Source organism: Medicago truncatula, chromosome 4 (assembly GCF_003473485.1).
Source record: "Medicago truncatula cultivar Jemalong A17 chromosome 4, MtrunA17r5.0-ANR, whole genome shotgun sequence".
Classification (NCBI taxonomy): domain Eukaryota; kingdom Viridiplantae; phylum Streptophyta; class Magnoliopsida; order Fabales; family Fabaceae; genus Medicago; species Medicago truncatula.
In genome coordinates this window covers 5,511,520-5,526,819 of record NC_053045.1, presented here as the reverse complement: position 1 = coordinate 5,526,819, position 15,300 = coordinate 5,511,520, and the positions used below count along the sequence as shown (strand labels likewise).

Genomic DNA, 15,300 nt, shown 5'->3' with positions numbered 1-15,300 from the left:
ACATTGAAGTTTGCTAGCATAAGAGTTAACGCACTCAGGAAACATGCAGAGCTCACTTTGTAACACACTTTGAATTCTTTTTTAAAAGATCTTGCCCCACAACACTCAAAATAACTTTTCTTTAAAAAAAGTAATCAAATACCTCCCGGATGATCTCTTTTAAGTTTCATGTATTTCGAATAAATCCTTTAAATTTTTAAGATTTAAAATAGGTCTTTTAAGATTTCAGATAGATCCTTTAAATTTCGATTTATTTTAGATAAATCATTTCTATCAAAATAAGGACTTATCTGAAACCTTAGAAATTTAAAAGATATATCCAAAACAAACTTAAAATTTAAAGGACCTATCTAAAACTTTAAAAATTTAAAGGACTTATCTAAAAAAGGACCTATCTAAAACTTTAAAAATTTAAAGGACTTATCTAAAAGAAACGTGAAACTTAAAAGGAAAGTTATATACTTGATTTCCATTGCATTATTTACATTCATTTTTATAAATACTTATGATCCTTAAGAATATCTCTAGAGCATAACAATTTTCTATTTTAAATTCCAACTATTCCAAACACCCTCAAAACGAAGATATTACACTAATTGTGTTGATTCTTCCTACTTTCATTCTCCATTTTATTTTTTGGAAGAGTTTAATTAATAAAAAACCCATGTCTTGAATTTGTTCAAGAACATCTATGCCCGAATTAAACAATTTACTCATTATCAGCATTAAAATTTGAAAGCAGGAAAATAATAAATAAGAAGAACGCATAACATCAACACAACGCGTTTTAAGATAACTAAACTCTTAACTTTACTACCACCAAAGAAAGTCATAACAAGACATTATATGGAAAATAAACAAACCTAAGACACAAACATTGACTACCACATGCTAGCTATTTATTAGAAAAACTAAAACACACACAACACACACTTTGATCATTGGTTAGCTATATATATAACCAACTAACAGCATGACCTAAAACAAACTAGTTTTTGACACACATTAAAGTTAGCTAGCACATAAGAGGTGATGATGATGGATCACTTGTTCTGGCTCCTACCACCACCACCACCAGTCTTGAACTTGGACTCATCAATATCAATACCTTCCTCTTCAGCACGTTCTCCTCCTGACTTCTCCATAGTGCTCAGTCCTCCTTTACGTCCCATCTCCTGATACCCTTCTGTCCCTAGTTGCTCCTTCCTTGTCTGCCCTCCCTTGCTCCTTCCTTTAATTAAACACCAAAAATTAGTATCAAATTTTAAGTATATAATAATATGCATTAATCATAAACTAATGTATAACCTTCAGCAAGATGTTCCTGAGCCTCAAGGCTCTTGCCACCAGTGCCACCAGGAACAACAGTCTCTCCTTGCTTTGCCTTCTCCTCAAGCTCTTGTCGGTTTTGTTGTTTAGATGCCATTGTTTTTTCTCAAATTTGGATTGGTTGATTATGCTATGTAGTGTCACTTTCTTGATCAGTAAGTACTCGAAGCTGTGGTTAAAATAAATGGTTAAGGGGTTTATATAGATATCAAAATGTGACAAATAAATTAAATAAATAATGTTGCATGACATGATAATATTTTTAGAGTGGTAAATATTTGAGAAGATGACAACAAGGTAAAAAAGGAACAGTAAGAGTGGTTATGAACTGACACGTGGATTACAGACGCGGCTAATTTAGAAACAAGACACGCATGTTTTTGGAACTATATCAATGACACGTACGAGGTCTAGAGCTTAGTGAATTTTCATGGTTGCGGTTCTCTCACAATGCAATTGCACTTTTTACTTTGTTTTTGATGCATGATTTGATTAAAGTTGTAGAGAAAATATTTAACATGTTTCAGCTGTTGTAATTTAATGGTTTCATTGTGGAGACATTTAAACATGTTTAATAGAGGTTACAAATCAAGGATAATAGTTCACAAGTTGTTTTTGTAATATTTAGTTAAGAGATGATACCAAAATATGTGTAATATTCTAAATCATTGAACATTGTTTAAGTTGAATAGATGATTTAGAATACATATATTTTGAAATTAACCGTTGAAAGATTGATATAATCACTTTGTTTGTCGTCTAAGCTGTAGGGTTTAGTTAACCATAATACCATATCATATAATACTAATGGAACAACATTTAAGTAGCCCAATGTTACATAAGAATAACATCCCATTTGAGCTGCTATAGAATGATTCGAAAGTAGGATCATTAATTAATTAAAGCTTGTTATTGTCAAAAGTAGGATCAATTAATTTCATTAGGCTTAAAAATGCAAAACACGTGTTATCAGAAATCAAAAGAAAGGGAATGATATGAATTCTCATTACTAAGAATAGAGCTTACAACAAGTATATATACTAATAACTAGTAGTATTGTAAGCTACAATGATCTAACTATAGAGAAACAATATCCTAAGCTAAGTTACTTGTCCAACAACTAATAACAATTCAAGTGATTTTGCTATCATCAATATCATTCTGTAATATCCCCCCATAAGGTGGAGATTGATAAATGTTTATCAAACCCAACTTGGATAGAAGAATGTTAAAAGTCTTAGGAAGCAAAGCCTTGGTAAAGAAATCAGCTACTTGGTCTTGAGAAGAAACAGGAAGCAACTTGAGAGTCCCACTTTGTAACTTTTCTCTAATTAAGTGACAGTCAATTTCCAAGTGTTTAGTGCGCTCATGAAAAACAGGGTTAGAAGCAATGTGTATTGCACTTTGATTATCACAGTATAAAACAGGCAACTTGGAGCATGAAACATGTAAATCTCTGAGAAGGTATAGAATCCATTGTAGTTCACAAGTAGCTGAAGCCAATGCCCTATATTCAGCTTCAGAGGAAGATCTAGATACTGTGATTTGTTTCTTTGTTCTCCAAGAGATCATAGAGTTACCTAAGAAGAAACATTGACCTGAAACAGATTTTCTAGTATCTAGACAGCCAGCCCAGCCAGCATCTGAAAATCCTTGTAAAGTGAGAGAAGAATCTCGTGGAAAAAATAAGCCTCTTCCTGGACAACCTTTGAGGTACTTCAAAATTCTTAAGGCAGCATGATGATGAGTCTGTGTAGGTTTAGACAAGAATTGACTCTATTGTTGAGTGATGAAAGTGATATCAGGTCTGGTAGTGTTTAGGTAAAGAAGTCTACCCACAAGTCTTCTGTAGGCAGCAACATCTTCAAAAGGAGGACTTAAATCATGATGCAACTTTATGGAGAAATCAGATGGAGTAGAAACTGGTTTGGAACCTACAGTTCCTGAATCAAGAAGTAAGTCTAGACAATATTTCCTTTGACACAAAGAAATCCCCAATTTGGAATGAGCAACCTCAATACCTAAGAAGTATTTCAATTGACCTAAGTCTTTGATTTTGAATAGAGAATCCAAAATAGACTTGATATGATCAAATTCACTTATAGAATCTCCAGCAAGAATGATATCATCAACATACACCAGAAGAACTGTGAATAATGATTCAGTTTTCTTGACAAACAAGGAATGATCAGATGCAGCTTGTAAATAGTCTTGAGCCAAAAGAGTAGAAGTCAATTTCTCATACCACTTTCTACTAGTCTGTTTAAGTCCATAGAGAGACTTTTGAAGCTTGCAAACTTGATTTTGTTTGATTGGTTTGATGCCAGGAGGAATCAGCATGTACACATCTTCCTGAAGTTCACCATGAAGAAAGGCATTATTGACATCAAGTTGATGTAAATGCAAATTATGAATGGAAGATAAAGCAATCACAAGTCTGACTGTTGTGAGTTTAGCAACTGGAGAATATGTATCAAAATAATCCAAGCCCTCAATTTGATTGTAACCTTTGGCAACCAATCTTGCTTTATATCTCTCAATAGTGCCATCAACATGAAATTTGACTTTGTAAATCCATCTACATCCAATAGGCTTAACATTTGGTGGTAAATCCACAAGTTTCCAAGTACCAGTTTTCTCAAGAGCTTGAAGTTCAACTTGCATAGCATGCATCCAACACTCATGTTTACTTGCTTCAGCATAGGATTTAGGCTCAGGTTGTGAATGTAAAGACATAACAAAAGAAGAATGATTGTTAGAAATATTATTATGGGAAAGAAAATGAGAAATATGATATGTCGAAGCTTGAAGATTGTTACAAATATAATCTTGGAGGTAAGATGGAGTAGTGGTGTTTCTGGTAGAATGTCTGGGAATAATAGGTGGAACAGGTGAAGAAGGAGGAGTAAGAGGTAAAGTTGATGAAGAAGAAGTAGTAATATCATCAATGATTGGAGGTTGACAGGAAGGGATAGAAGTATCAGTATCAGATAAAGAGGGAAAATGAGAAAAATATTCCCAATCAGGAGAAGTAGAGGATGGAGAATGAGGGTAAGGGAGATGGTTTTCATGAAAAGTAACATGTCTTGACACAAAAATCTCTCTAGATTGAAGATCATAGAGAGTAAAACCCTTATAACCAGACTTGTAACCTAAGAATAGAGACTTTCTAGCTCTAGGTTGCAGTTTGGTTCTATGAGAATGTAAAGTGGAAGCATAACATAAACAACCAAAAACTTTGAAAAGGGCAATATCAGGGAGTTTATGATGAAGAAGGAAGTAAGGTGATTGGTTATGAAGTAATGGTGTAGGAACTCTATTTATGAGGAAAACAGCATGATGTATAGCATAAGACCAAAAGGAAGGAGGAAGTTTAGACTGATAAAGCAAAGCTCTACCAACATTTAAAATGTGTTGATGTTTTCTTTCAACTCTACCATTTTGTTGGGGAGTTTCTACACAAGATTTCTGGTGAATAATGCCATGTGAAGCATAAAAAGAAGGTAACATGAATTCAGGGCCATTATCAGTTCTAATGAATTTAGGGGTGGTGTGAAAATGATTCTGAATCATAGTAATAAAATTCTTAACATGTGAAGACACTTCAGCTTTGGTTTTAAGAAGAATGACCCAGAGAAATCTGGTGTGGTCATCTAAAATGGTGAGAAAATATCTATGACCATGAACTGAAGCAACTGAAAGAGGACCCCAAATATCTAAATGGAGAAGTTCAAATTTAGTAGCAGCATATGAGGAACTAGAATTGAAAGGTAAATGTTTGTGCTTGGCAAAATGGCAAAGATCACAAGCATCTTTATTATTATTAAGAGTAATATCAGGATACAAGCTAGACATCATATGAAGTCTTTGATGAGACAAATGACCAAGTCTAAAGTGCCATAAGGCATTGTCAGGTACATATTGACTATTCTTATTACAATTGGAAATAGAAACAACATTACAAGAACTTTGAGATAAAGCAGAAAACTCAAAATTAGAAGATTTGCATGATGGATAAAACTTGTATAAACCATCTTTCTGTTTAGCCAAACCAATCATCTTCAAAGATTGTTGGTCCTGTATAAGACATTTTTCAAGAGAAAAATGAAAGAAACAAGTTAATGAATCACAACATTTTGCTACAGAGATGAGATTGAGGGTAAAATGAGGTGAATAAAGAACATGACTCAAATGAAACTTGGAATTGAAAGAGACATTACCAGCAAAATGAGCTAACACAGAGTTACCATTGGGTAAGGAAACATAAACAAGTTTTATTCTATAAAAGGAACTAAATGAAGCAATATCACAACATATATGTTCATTAGCACCATAATCAATTAGCCAAAAAGGAGGTTTACTTGTTAAAGAAGAAACAGAAGCAAGTATACCTTTAGAAGAATCTGGAGTGGAAATGCTGGCAGATGCAATGTGATTGGAGGTAGCTTGTGAAGGAGAAGGTGCTGAAACAACCAAATTTGATTGTTGTAACATGGACACAAGTTGAGCTAATTGCTCTTGAGAAAAACCAGCAGAAGGAGAGCTTGCAGAAGTACCCAATCCAGAAGAAGACATTGCACCATTTTCAGAATCTTCTTGAGAAGCAGCATTCACACTTGGTGAAGGTTTGTTAACATTGTAATAACCATGTTTCAAGTAACAAAAATTCACAGTATGATTTGTACGATTACAGAAAGTACAGAGTCTAGTAGGCTTATTTGAAGAGAAGCTTTTGCCACGACCTTGAGGTTTTCTATTATCAGTAGCATTGATTTGAATGGAGGTATCAGTAGATACACTCAAAGAAGTAATAGAAGCATGATTACTTTCTTCCTGAACAACTAAAGAATAAACTTTGTTCATAGAAGGAAGAGGATCAAGGAGAAGAACTTGAGTTCTAACAACAGAAAATTGATCATTCAATCCTGTAAGAAATTGCATAATCTGATCCTCATTTCTATGAATCTTAGCAACTTTAGATGCAGCACAACGACAAGGATGAACACAAGAACAATTAGGGATATGTCTATGTGAAGATAATTCCTCCCATAAGGACTTCATTTCAGTGAAATAATCCAAAACAGATTTTAATCCTTGTTTCAAATTATTGATGTTAGAACGTAAATTTGCAATGCGAATACGATCAATTTTGGAGAATCGTTCTTTCAAATCAAGCCAAACCTCAAGTGCAGAATCACAAAAAACAATAGTTTGAGCAATGGACTCAGAAACAGAGTTGATAAGCCAAGATTGAACCAAATGATTACAGCGTTCCCATGCTGTGCGGTTCAAATCATCTTCATCAGGCATAGGAATGGAACCATTGATGAAACCAAGCTTGTTCTTCGTTCCCAACGAGCGTTCAACAGTGCGACTCCAAGCGATATAATTGGAACCGTTGAATTTAGGAGTAATGGAAAGAGAATTGGGATCTTCACTGGGATGAACGAAGAACACTGATTCAGTATCAGGTTGAACAACATTTCTTGGCGCCATGGATGCAATGCGAGAAGATCAAGAACAGAGTATAACAATGATTGAAGAAAATCAATCAAAACAAGAAAACGAGAATGAGAAAGAAGACTCAAGGTGTGAAATCGTGAAGATTTAACACACAAAAACCAGAAAAATTGATCAAAAGAAGATCAATTGAAGAAGAAGATGCAGCGGAAAAACGGTTACAAACCGTAATGGATCGTAACAAACTCTTCCTCTTTGGAAAGAGCTTCTGATACCATATCAGAAATACAAAGAAAGGGAATGATATGAATTCTCATTACTAAGAATAGAGCTTACAACAAGTATATATACTAATAACTAGTAGTATGGTAAGCTACAATGATCTAACTATAGAGAAACAATATCCTAAGCTAAGTTACTTGTCCAGCAACTAATAACAATTCAAGTGATTTTGCTATCATCAATATCATTCTGTAATACGTGTTTTTGTAATTCATCCCTGTATCTTTTTTTCTTCTTCTTTTAAAATCATCATAGTAAGTTGTTAACCGTTTACAAATAGTCCCTCCCATTACAGAAACATTGTGGTGGTAGAAGGAGACACACGTGACAAAAACATAATTATGTGTCAAGAGAGATGACGAGTGGCTAGAAAGGAGGGACCAAAACCAAAAACACAAAATTATAGAGGGATGAAATTAAAAAAAGTAAATTTTGTTCATTCCTCTCCCCCTGTTTTTTCTTCTATCTCCAACCCCAATTAAAACTATACCATCTTAAGCATTAGCATATTTTAGCATCACTCACATATTAAACCACAACATGAATAGAAATAAACTTTCCCCATTTAGTGTTAAACCCATTTTCCCCTTTTAATTAAATGAAGCATCAATTAAACAACATGAGTAAACAACATCTTCATTCAACATTACTGTTTATGAAGATGAATGAATTGAGTTTGTGGTTAAATGTGAATTGGATTTGTTGTTGAAGGTGATGAAGAAATTAGGGTTGGAGATGAAGAAGAAAAAACAAAGGGAGAGGAATGAACAAACATTTTTTTTTTAATTTCATCCCTTTGCAATTTTGCGTTTTTGGTCTTGGTCCCTCCTTTCTAGCCACTCATCATCTCTCTTGACACATAATTCTGCTTTTGCCAACTCACCATTCGCCACGTGTGTCTCCATCTACCACCACAACGTTTTTGTAATAGGAGGGACTAATTACAAACGGTTAACAACTTACAAGGATGGTTTTGAGAAAGAAAAAGAAATTATAGGAACGAATTGTAAAAACACGTGAAGTTACGAGACTTTTGCATATTTAAACCATTTCATTATTACGGATATATTTATCAATTAATTAGTTAGTTTAATTATAATTAATGATAATTGCTCTCATATCTTTAATTTAATTTCAAATAACGATTCACTCCGTTACCTTTTATTTTTTCTTCCTTTCAGAGATTAAAAACTTATCTCTAGAAACCTATGATGGTTCAAAACTTGATTTCTATATAAATTGGAAGGAGGTAGTTTGAAGCTGAAGTAAGCATAGCCAAATTCATATTCAGTCAAAGTCATGTATGTATGGTTCAAAACTTGTTTCACAATTCTTGCTTTGAGATTACTGTGTTCAAGGTGAAGTTTAGCATGGGAAAAACTAATTTTTCCTACCATAGGAAAGTTAGTTTTTAACCATTAGATCAAACCAAGAACACATCCTTACCATACTCCCTCATCACTAGATTTTGTAATTTTATTATTTTAAAACCATTTTTTAAAAACAAAAAATATATTTCGAAATTAAAATAAACATTTAAAAATAAAAAATAAACTTAATTTTGGAAATTAATTTTCCAATTTTTTTTTTTGAGCAAGTTTTTTTCAAAAAACTTAATTAAATCTTCGAAAATCATAATTAAATTTTTTGAAAACAAGTTTATTTCAAAAAGTTTATTTATATTTTTTAAAATTTTGGAAAATTAATTTCCATATTTTTAAATTAATTTTTTATTTTTATATGTTTATTTTAATTTTGAAATATATTTTTTATTTTTAAAAAATGGTTTTAAAATAATAAAATTACAAAATCTAGTGATGAGTGAGTATGATAAGGATGTGTTCTTGGTTTGATCTAATGGTTAAAAACTAACTTTCCCATGGTGGGAAAAATTAGCCTTTCCCATGCTAAACTTCACCTGTGTTCAATTCATATACTCTCTTTGTTTTTTCTCTCTCTCTTGGATACATAGCGCAAAGTCAAACATATAACATAACCAAATCAACTTTTTTTTTTTGTTGAGAGAAGAGTTTGTTTCGTTTTCCTAATGTGCTCAACTTTTTGTCTTATACTATACTCCTATTTTACTTTCCCGTCTTCTTTTGCCAAAATTATTTTAGCACTATTGTCAATCCATTTAGATTGGTTTAGCCGTGTTGGATTGAGACAAGTGTAATGCTCTTAAGATTTTAAGTTTGATTTCTTGAATGCCAATTTTAGTGAGCTAATTCATTCAACTCTAATTTAAATGGTGGGATTAAACTTTTTGAATTCGTCAATCAATGAGTCAAAATAGATGAAATTAGGGTAGTAAAATTGCAATTAAGCTAATTTAAAGATAAAAAGGATAATGTAACTTTGATCCTTTTGTTAAGACCGATAAACAAGTAACCAAGAAAGTCCCCAAAAGGCTTTAGTTATTTGAAAGGTTTAATAGCAGTTTTGGCCCTCTAAATATTAAGAAGTTACAATTTTTCCCTAACAAAATAAAATACAATCCAACCCTAGGCCAAAACTGCAAAAGGGGGCAGTACTTAGGGGCTGAATTATATTTTATTTTATTATGGAGGCAAAATTGCAACTTCCTGATACTTTACATTGACACGAGATATATAGAAGCTTACTCAATATTGAAACAGATCAGAAGGTTAAGTCCAACTAGCTACAAAGGGGGTATGAGAAAATTAGCACATCTGAAATGATAAATTCCAAACTAAATAAAGACTAACTTTTTGATCTACAGATTAGTATAATATTTTAAGAGAAATGATATTTGTACAATCACTTTGTGATAACTTTCTCTCTCATACTCATATTATTCTCTTATTCTCTCTTTTCTTTTTTTTCTCTCCATTGTTTTTGACCAATAAAAAGAGAGAAAAAAAAAATTGTCACAAAAGTTGTATCAAATGGTTGTTCAAATATCACTACTCATATTTTAAACTATGCCAACATCACACTACAGGGGAAACAGGAATTTGATGGTAGCACAAATTAGAATTTATGCATTTCATCACAAATGCTGCATCAGACTTGTCAGTTACATTGTAAAGTTGAAACTTCTTTGATACATGGATTGGAGACACCGTCTCATTCTCAACTAATAGCCTCTCAGACAAACTTTTATGCTATTATTATGTTTTTTCAAAAAAAATTATCTTTTTAAAATAAAATTAAATGTAAATTGCATTCAATTTATTCTCCTTTTTATTTTCTCCATAATAATTAACCAATAATAATTGTTTTTACAATAACACAAAATTATACCTCAAATTACAATATTTTAGCTTTCTTAATAAATATGAAATTGTGTTTTTTTTGCTTATAAATTGAGACGGAGGAAGTATATTTTAGCTACAAATGCCATACATTTATGGCAAATTTGATAGTAAAAGAAAAGAAATTGACATGCCAACATCAAAATCATGGAATTACTTGATGACTCAAAAGTGGCATCCACAAATTGCCAGCAAATACAAATTATATTTGAATAACAACAATTTTTGTTTACGATATCTATTCCTTAATTTTGCAACTATGAAAAAACACAAACAATTTAACATAGTATTCACACTGATAGAGTTCACATGAGCTTTCACCACAACATCTTTTCGTATTGTGTTGCACCACTTTCAAACATCCCCGATGACCATAAGAGCTTTCAACACAACTCTTTGTAAAATTTTGATTGTTTCAAAAGTTGTTACATAAATAGATGTTCAAATAACACAACTCAACGAAAAATCACGAACAACTTATGTTCAATTTTAATTGACTCCTTGCATGGTAAGTTGGGTTGGTTTTTCAACTCACCCCACTTTGTATGAGAATGCATGTGCTATAATGCATCGGGATGCTTCTCAATTCTCATGAATATATTCTTCTCGAGCAAGCACTCCTCTTTTCTTTTTATTTGATAAAAATTTACAATAATAACCTTATTGATCTTTCCACTCTCAAATTATTAGTAGTAATAATGTGCGCTCCCTTTGGTAGATTTTTTTAGGAAGGAAACCCATTTATTTGAAACGTACCTTAGTAGGGGTGGACACATATATGGCTACCATTAAAAATTGTAGTGAAAATACTACCAATAATTTTTTTTTTATTGTTGATGAAATAGCTTAATTTTGTTTGGTCAAAAAAATACTTTGCAATCTCTTTCTAGATTTAACAAAAGTTTAAAATTATGACCCCCCAATGACCATCTTATATGTGCAATTTCTCCATTTAGACATTTGTGACACATGTAACACATAGTTTTACATAATTGACATCTTCATGTCACAAAAAAGGGTCTTAAAATCTTAATTTGTCACAACATTGCAAAGAATATTTGATTCCAAGTATCAGGAACACCAGGCAAACACCAATGTATACAATCAGCATTCAATGGATTAGTCCTTTCCTCTTCATTTAACAATTTGCCACCAGTTTCAGTATAAACTGAGGAATGACCATCAATTCTATACTCAGAAATTTGTGTAATATTGATGACTGTTACTGGAACTTTCATTTTCTTGATAACTTTGGCTACAACACTCATCATACCTTTATTTGAACCACTTCCCCAATGATTCTTCTTTTTCACTGGTCTTGTTTCATTGAAACATTTTGTACCATTCTTGTTTCCCCAATCAGCACTTCTGAAAAACATGTTACATCATCGTTAGTTCAAGTGTTTACTAAATTTGTCGCTTCAATGCAATGTTGTTAAATAGCAGTTATAGCGGCCAATGGCGGATCTCCTTGGAGACCCATAGGAGCCACTGCACCCCCTAACTTTTCTATAAATACCATGTTATGCGTATTATTTCGCATAGTTTCTGGTTGGCGCAGTGGATGGTTATTCTCTTTATCTCTTATTGGGCGTGGGTTTGATCCACCATGTTATATTCAAGCAAATGAACCACTACACATATTAATAATTTCGTTAATGTTTTGAAACTGTTTAATATATATTCCATAAATATTTGGCACCCGAAACAAAAAAACTCAAGATGCCACTGATAGCGGCACTATGGTCTATAGCACTATAGCATAGTGAAATTAGAATAAAATGTTATTGTCCCATGATTCTTTATTTAGTACGAAATGTTATTTAGTAGCAGCTATATATAGCGACCCTATAACACTATTCAATAGTGGAATTTGAACTAATCGCTATTATTATTTTTTTGTGATCAAGGATTGACAACACTGCTTCATTGAAACACAAAATATGAAATAGAAATGTTATATAAAGACAAAGTTTGAGAGAGAAAGATACTTTGTATGTGCAGGGGACATAGTTGTGAAGAAGACTCTAGTTTTGTTTGGATTGATAGTTGAGTCCACCCAATTTGCCCATGTCCTCAAACCTAAGTTGTAAGCAATTGATGTATCAAGTTCTTCGTACCCTTCTTCTCCATTGCTAAATGAGCCCCACCTACATTTCAAGATTGTGATTTTCACATAAAATAATGACTATTACATTCATCTAAAGATAAAATGTTGATGAATGAAAATGACCATGAAGAAAAAAGATCAAGTAGTTTCGTACAAGTAAAATAGATAGGTAGGTAGGTAAAAAGAGGACTTACAATGCTTTAACTCTAAGACCACTCATCCACCAAACATAGGTATTGAAAACAAGGATATCAGCTCCTGTCCAATTTTTGGCACGCTCAGTAATTTCATCAACTTTTATTATCCTCTTCTTTGGATCCCCTATTATATGAATATCAGTATTGGACTCCACAAGAAATGGTGCCCAATAGAATTCTATAGTAGCATTATATTCCTATATCAAATGAAAAACACATTTAAAAAATAGATTTAGCTTTCATTGTTCAATTACAAGGAATTCCTAGTAGTATTCTTGTGTTTACTTTTGTATTTACATAATTTATAGATATAAGAGTTTCATTTAGAATTGTAGATGCTTGAATCTACATGTTTGACATTGGATCCGGATTGCCTGCAGTATAGAAAGGCTATAGCCATGCAATTCGAGCCATTTGATATGAATCAAAAGGCTCGTATTGTAAATGTAGTTGTCATAGTCATGCATTATAAGTTATCTGATCAAGATTGAACAACTCATATTCCAAGATTGAATACGGGCCGTCCAATTTCGATCAAAAAGTCTGAATTGCATGACTACGACAATGTGACTATTTTCTACTACATGGAAGCTAAATTCGAATTACCTTGGCTTTGAAGACCGAACGAACGCGCCCTCGTTTCATTGACTTCTCCTTTTCCGGTATAATACCTTGAACCAAACAAACAAATGATTCCCATTGGTTTCTTTGAAGTGAATCTCCTACAAATAGCAACCTCTTTCCTTCAAGCTTTTTGAGGGCTATCTCTGGATTAAATCTACCAAATATGTAGTAGTCTATGAGAATGTGGCTTAATTTATGTCAAAAGTGGAAGTTGAGTTATGCACCACTGACACAGCCACCGGACACAACACTTACATGTCGATACCATTAAAAATTTGAGAAAATATAACTAATTGAATGTAACCACATGTTACGTGTCAGATACAAGATACACCTTTGGTCCGAACTCCAAAGTATTGGTGCGACATATAGAAGATGAATAAAATGAACATGAGTTAGAGTGTGTGAAAACTTACTGTGGCAAGGTACAATCTTCTGGCTGCCACTCCCAATGAAGATAATCAGAATCATTCCTTCCATTCTTGACACAAGAAAATTGTTTATCTATGTATGGACAGCTTTTATCTGAGTATAAAGGCTTTATTGAACTGTTAAATATCCATTTTCCATTAGCAACATTGCATTCTTCTGGATCAAAATCAAACCTATCATCAATCCATGAGGCATTTAAAACCACATCCTCAATTTTTCTGTCATCTGTTGAAAAATTACATTATCAAGAGTCAAATTGGTAAAGCAAAAAGAAAAAAAAGGAAAGTAGAATGAGAATATGATGAGATAGTTTTGGTGCATTTGCGAAGCTAATTACGCACTCCCCTCTTTTTTAATCTACGTTTTAAGGTTATTTACACATATTAAGAAAACGAACAAGTTTTGTTATTTTTGAAGAAATTATTCATTTTTCTGCTATTATATCCTTAATTATTTATTATATTATTTTTAACATGTTTCACTTTCCAATAAATAATTAAGGTTATTATTGATAGAACAATAGATAATATTGTACTAAACTTTGAAACTGACATAAAAAGAATGGAGTAAAGTAACTTACTAGATTTTGATTTGATGTGCTTTCTAGGGCATGTTTTGAACTTGAAAATAGAAGTGGAAGAAATGAAACTGAGCCTCTCAGCAAACAAAACTATAGAGAAGAGAAGAATGCAGATTGTGGTAATAATGATTGGAAGAGAAAGCTTTTTCCTAAGAAGCTTCATTGTTTCTGAAGGGTTCATGAGGAATGGAAGAAGATTAAAGATGTGAAGAAAGAGTATGAATTAATGCATTGAGAAACAAAATGATGATAAAATTGTTGAGAGGGTTTAATGATTTTATTTTTTTATTTTTTGAGTAGGAGTGAAGTTAAAGCATATATAGTATATATGTTTGGTTCATTGGTTGTGATTAAACTATGCCAATGATGGTAGTTAAGAGTTAAGACAAGACTTGAAAGATTAACATCTTTTGTGGTTAAGAATTAAGATAAGACTTTGAAAGATTAACAACATCTTTGGCTTTGTGTTAGCTTCATTAGTGGAAACTATACACTAATCCAACCGTTATATGCTTCTTTTAATTATATAATAAATAAGAAAAATAGGTTGTGAAAAGATTGAATTGTTTACTTGACTGAAAGTTGGTGAGATACATAATTTGATAGTGTGATTGTATTTGAAAGCATAACATGTGATGGAAAGTGGAAATTTTATTCTTGTTATTATTACTGAAGTAGTTGTGTGTTCTTTACTACTGACCATGGCTGTGTGGGAGTTACTTTACCATCTTCAAATTATAGTACTTGATTAATATATGTAGTATGGTTTGTCATTTTATTATGAGTTCAATTTTTTATGCATTATAGGTGTAAAAACATTTTCTATGCATTTAATTACTTTTCAGGAAATAGTTTTAGAAGATATTTGAGAACCTAACATAATAAAATATACCACAATGATTATATATAATTTTTTTAAGAAGAAAAAATGAGATATATTCCTACGAAAGAGCATTCACCCGAGCACAAGATGTAATAAGGAAAAATGCACAAAATACAAAGTTACAA

General features: G+C 32.2%; 2 protein-coding genes across 2 annotated transcripts; both read right to left on the bottom strand.

The window, feature by feature from the left end:
• Positions 1 to 767: 767 nt before the first annotated feature.
• On the bottom strand, positions 768 to 1,513 carry LOC11409219 (protein SLE2). The gene is made up of 2 exons (XM_003604675.3): positions 1,309 to 1,513; positions 768 to 1,231 (listed from the first exon to the last, which is right to left on the bottom strand). Exons 1-2 carry the CDS (start codon positions 1,424 to 1,426, stop codon positions 1,044 to 1,046), a joined length of 306 nt encoding a protein of 101 aa, XP_003604723.1. The 5' UTR covers positions 1,427 to 1,513; the 3' UTR covers positions 768 to 1,043.
• A 9,759-nt stretch (positions 1,514 to 11,272) lies between these two features.
• LOC11411568 (protein trichome birefringence-like 3) lies at positions 11,273 to 14,573 on the bottom strand. Its single transcript, XM_003604674.4, has 6 exons — positions 14,293 to 14,573; positions 13,697 to 13,937; positions 13,263 to 13,434; positions 12,654 to 12,853; positions 12,341 to 12,499; positions 11,273 to 11,717 (listed from the first exon to the last, which is right to left on the bottom strand). Exons 1-6 carry the CDS (start codon positions 14,471 to 14,473, stop codon positions 11,387 to 11,389), a joined length of 1,284 nt encoding a protein of 427 aa, XP_003604722.2. The 5' UTR covers positions 14,474 to 14,573; the 3' UTR covers positions 11,273 to 11,386.
• Between the last annotated feature and the right edge of the window lie 727 nt (positions 14,574 to 15,300).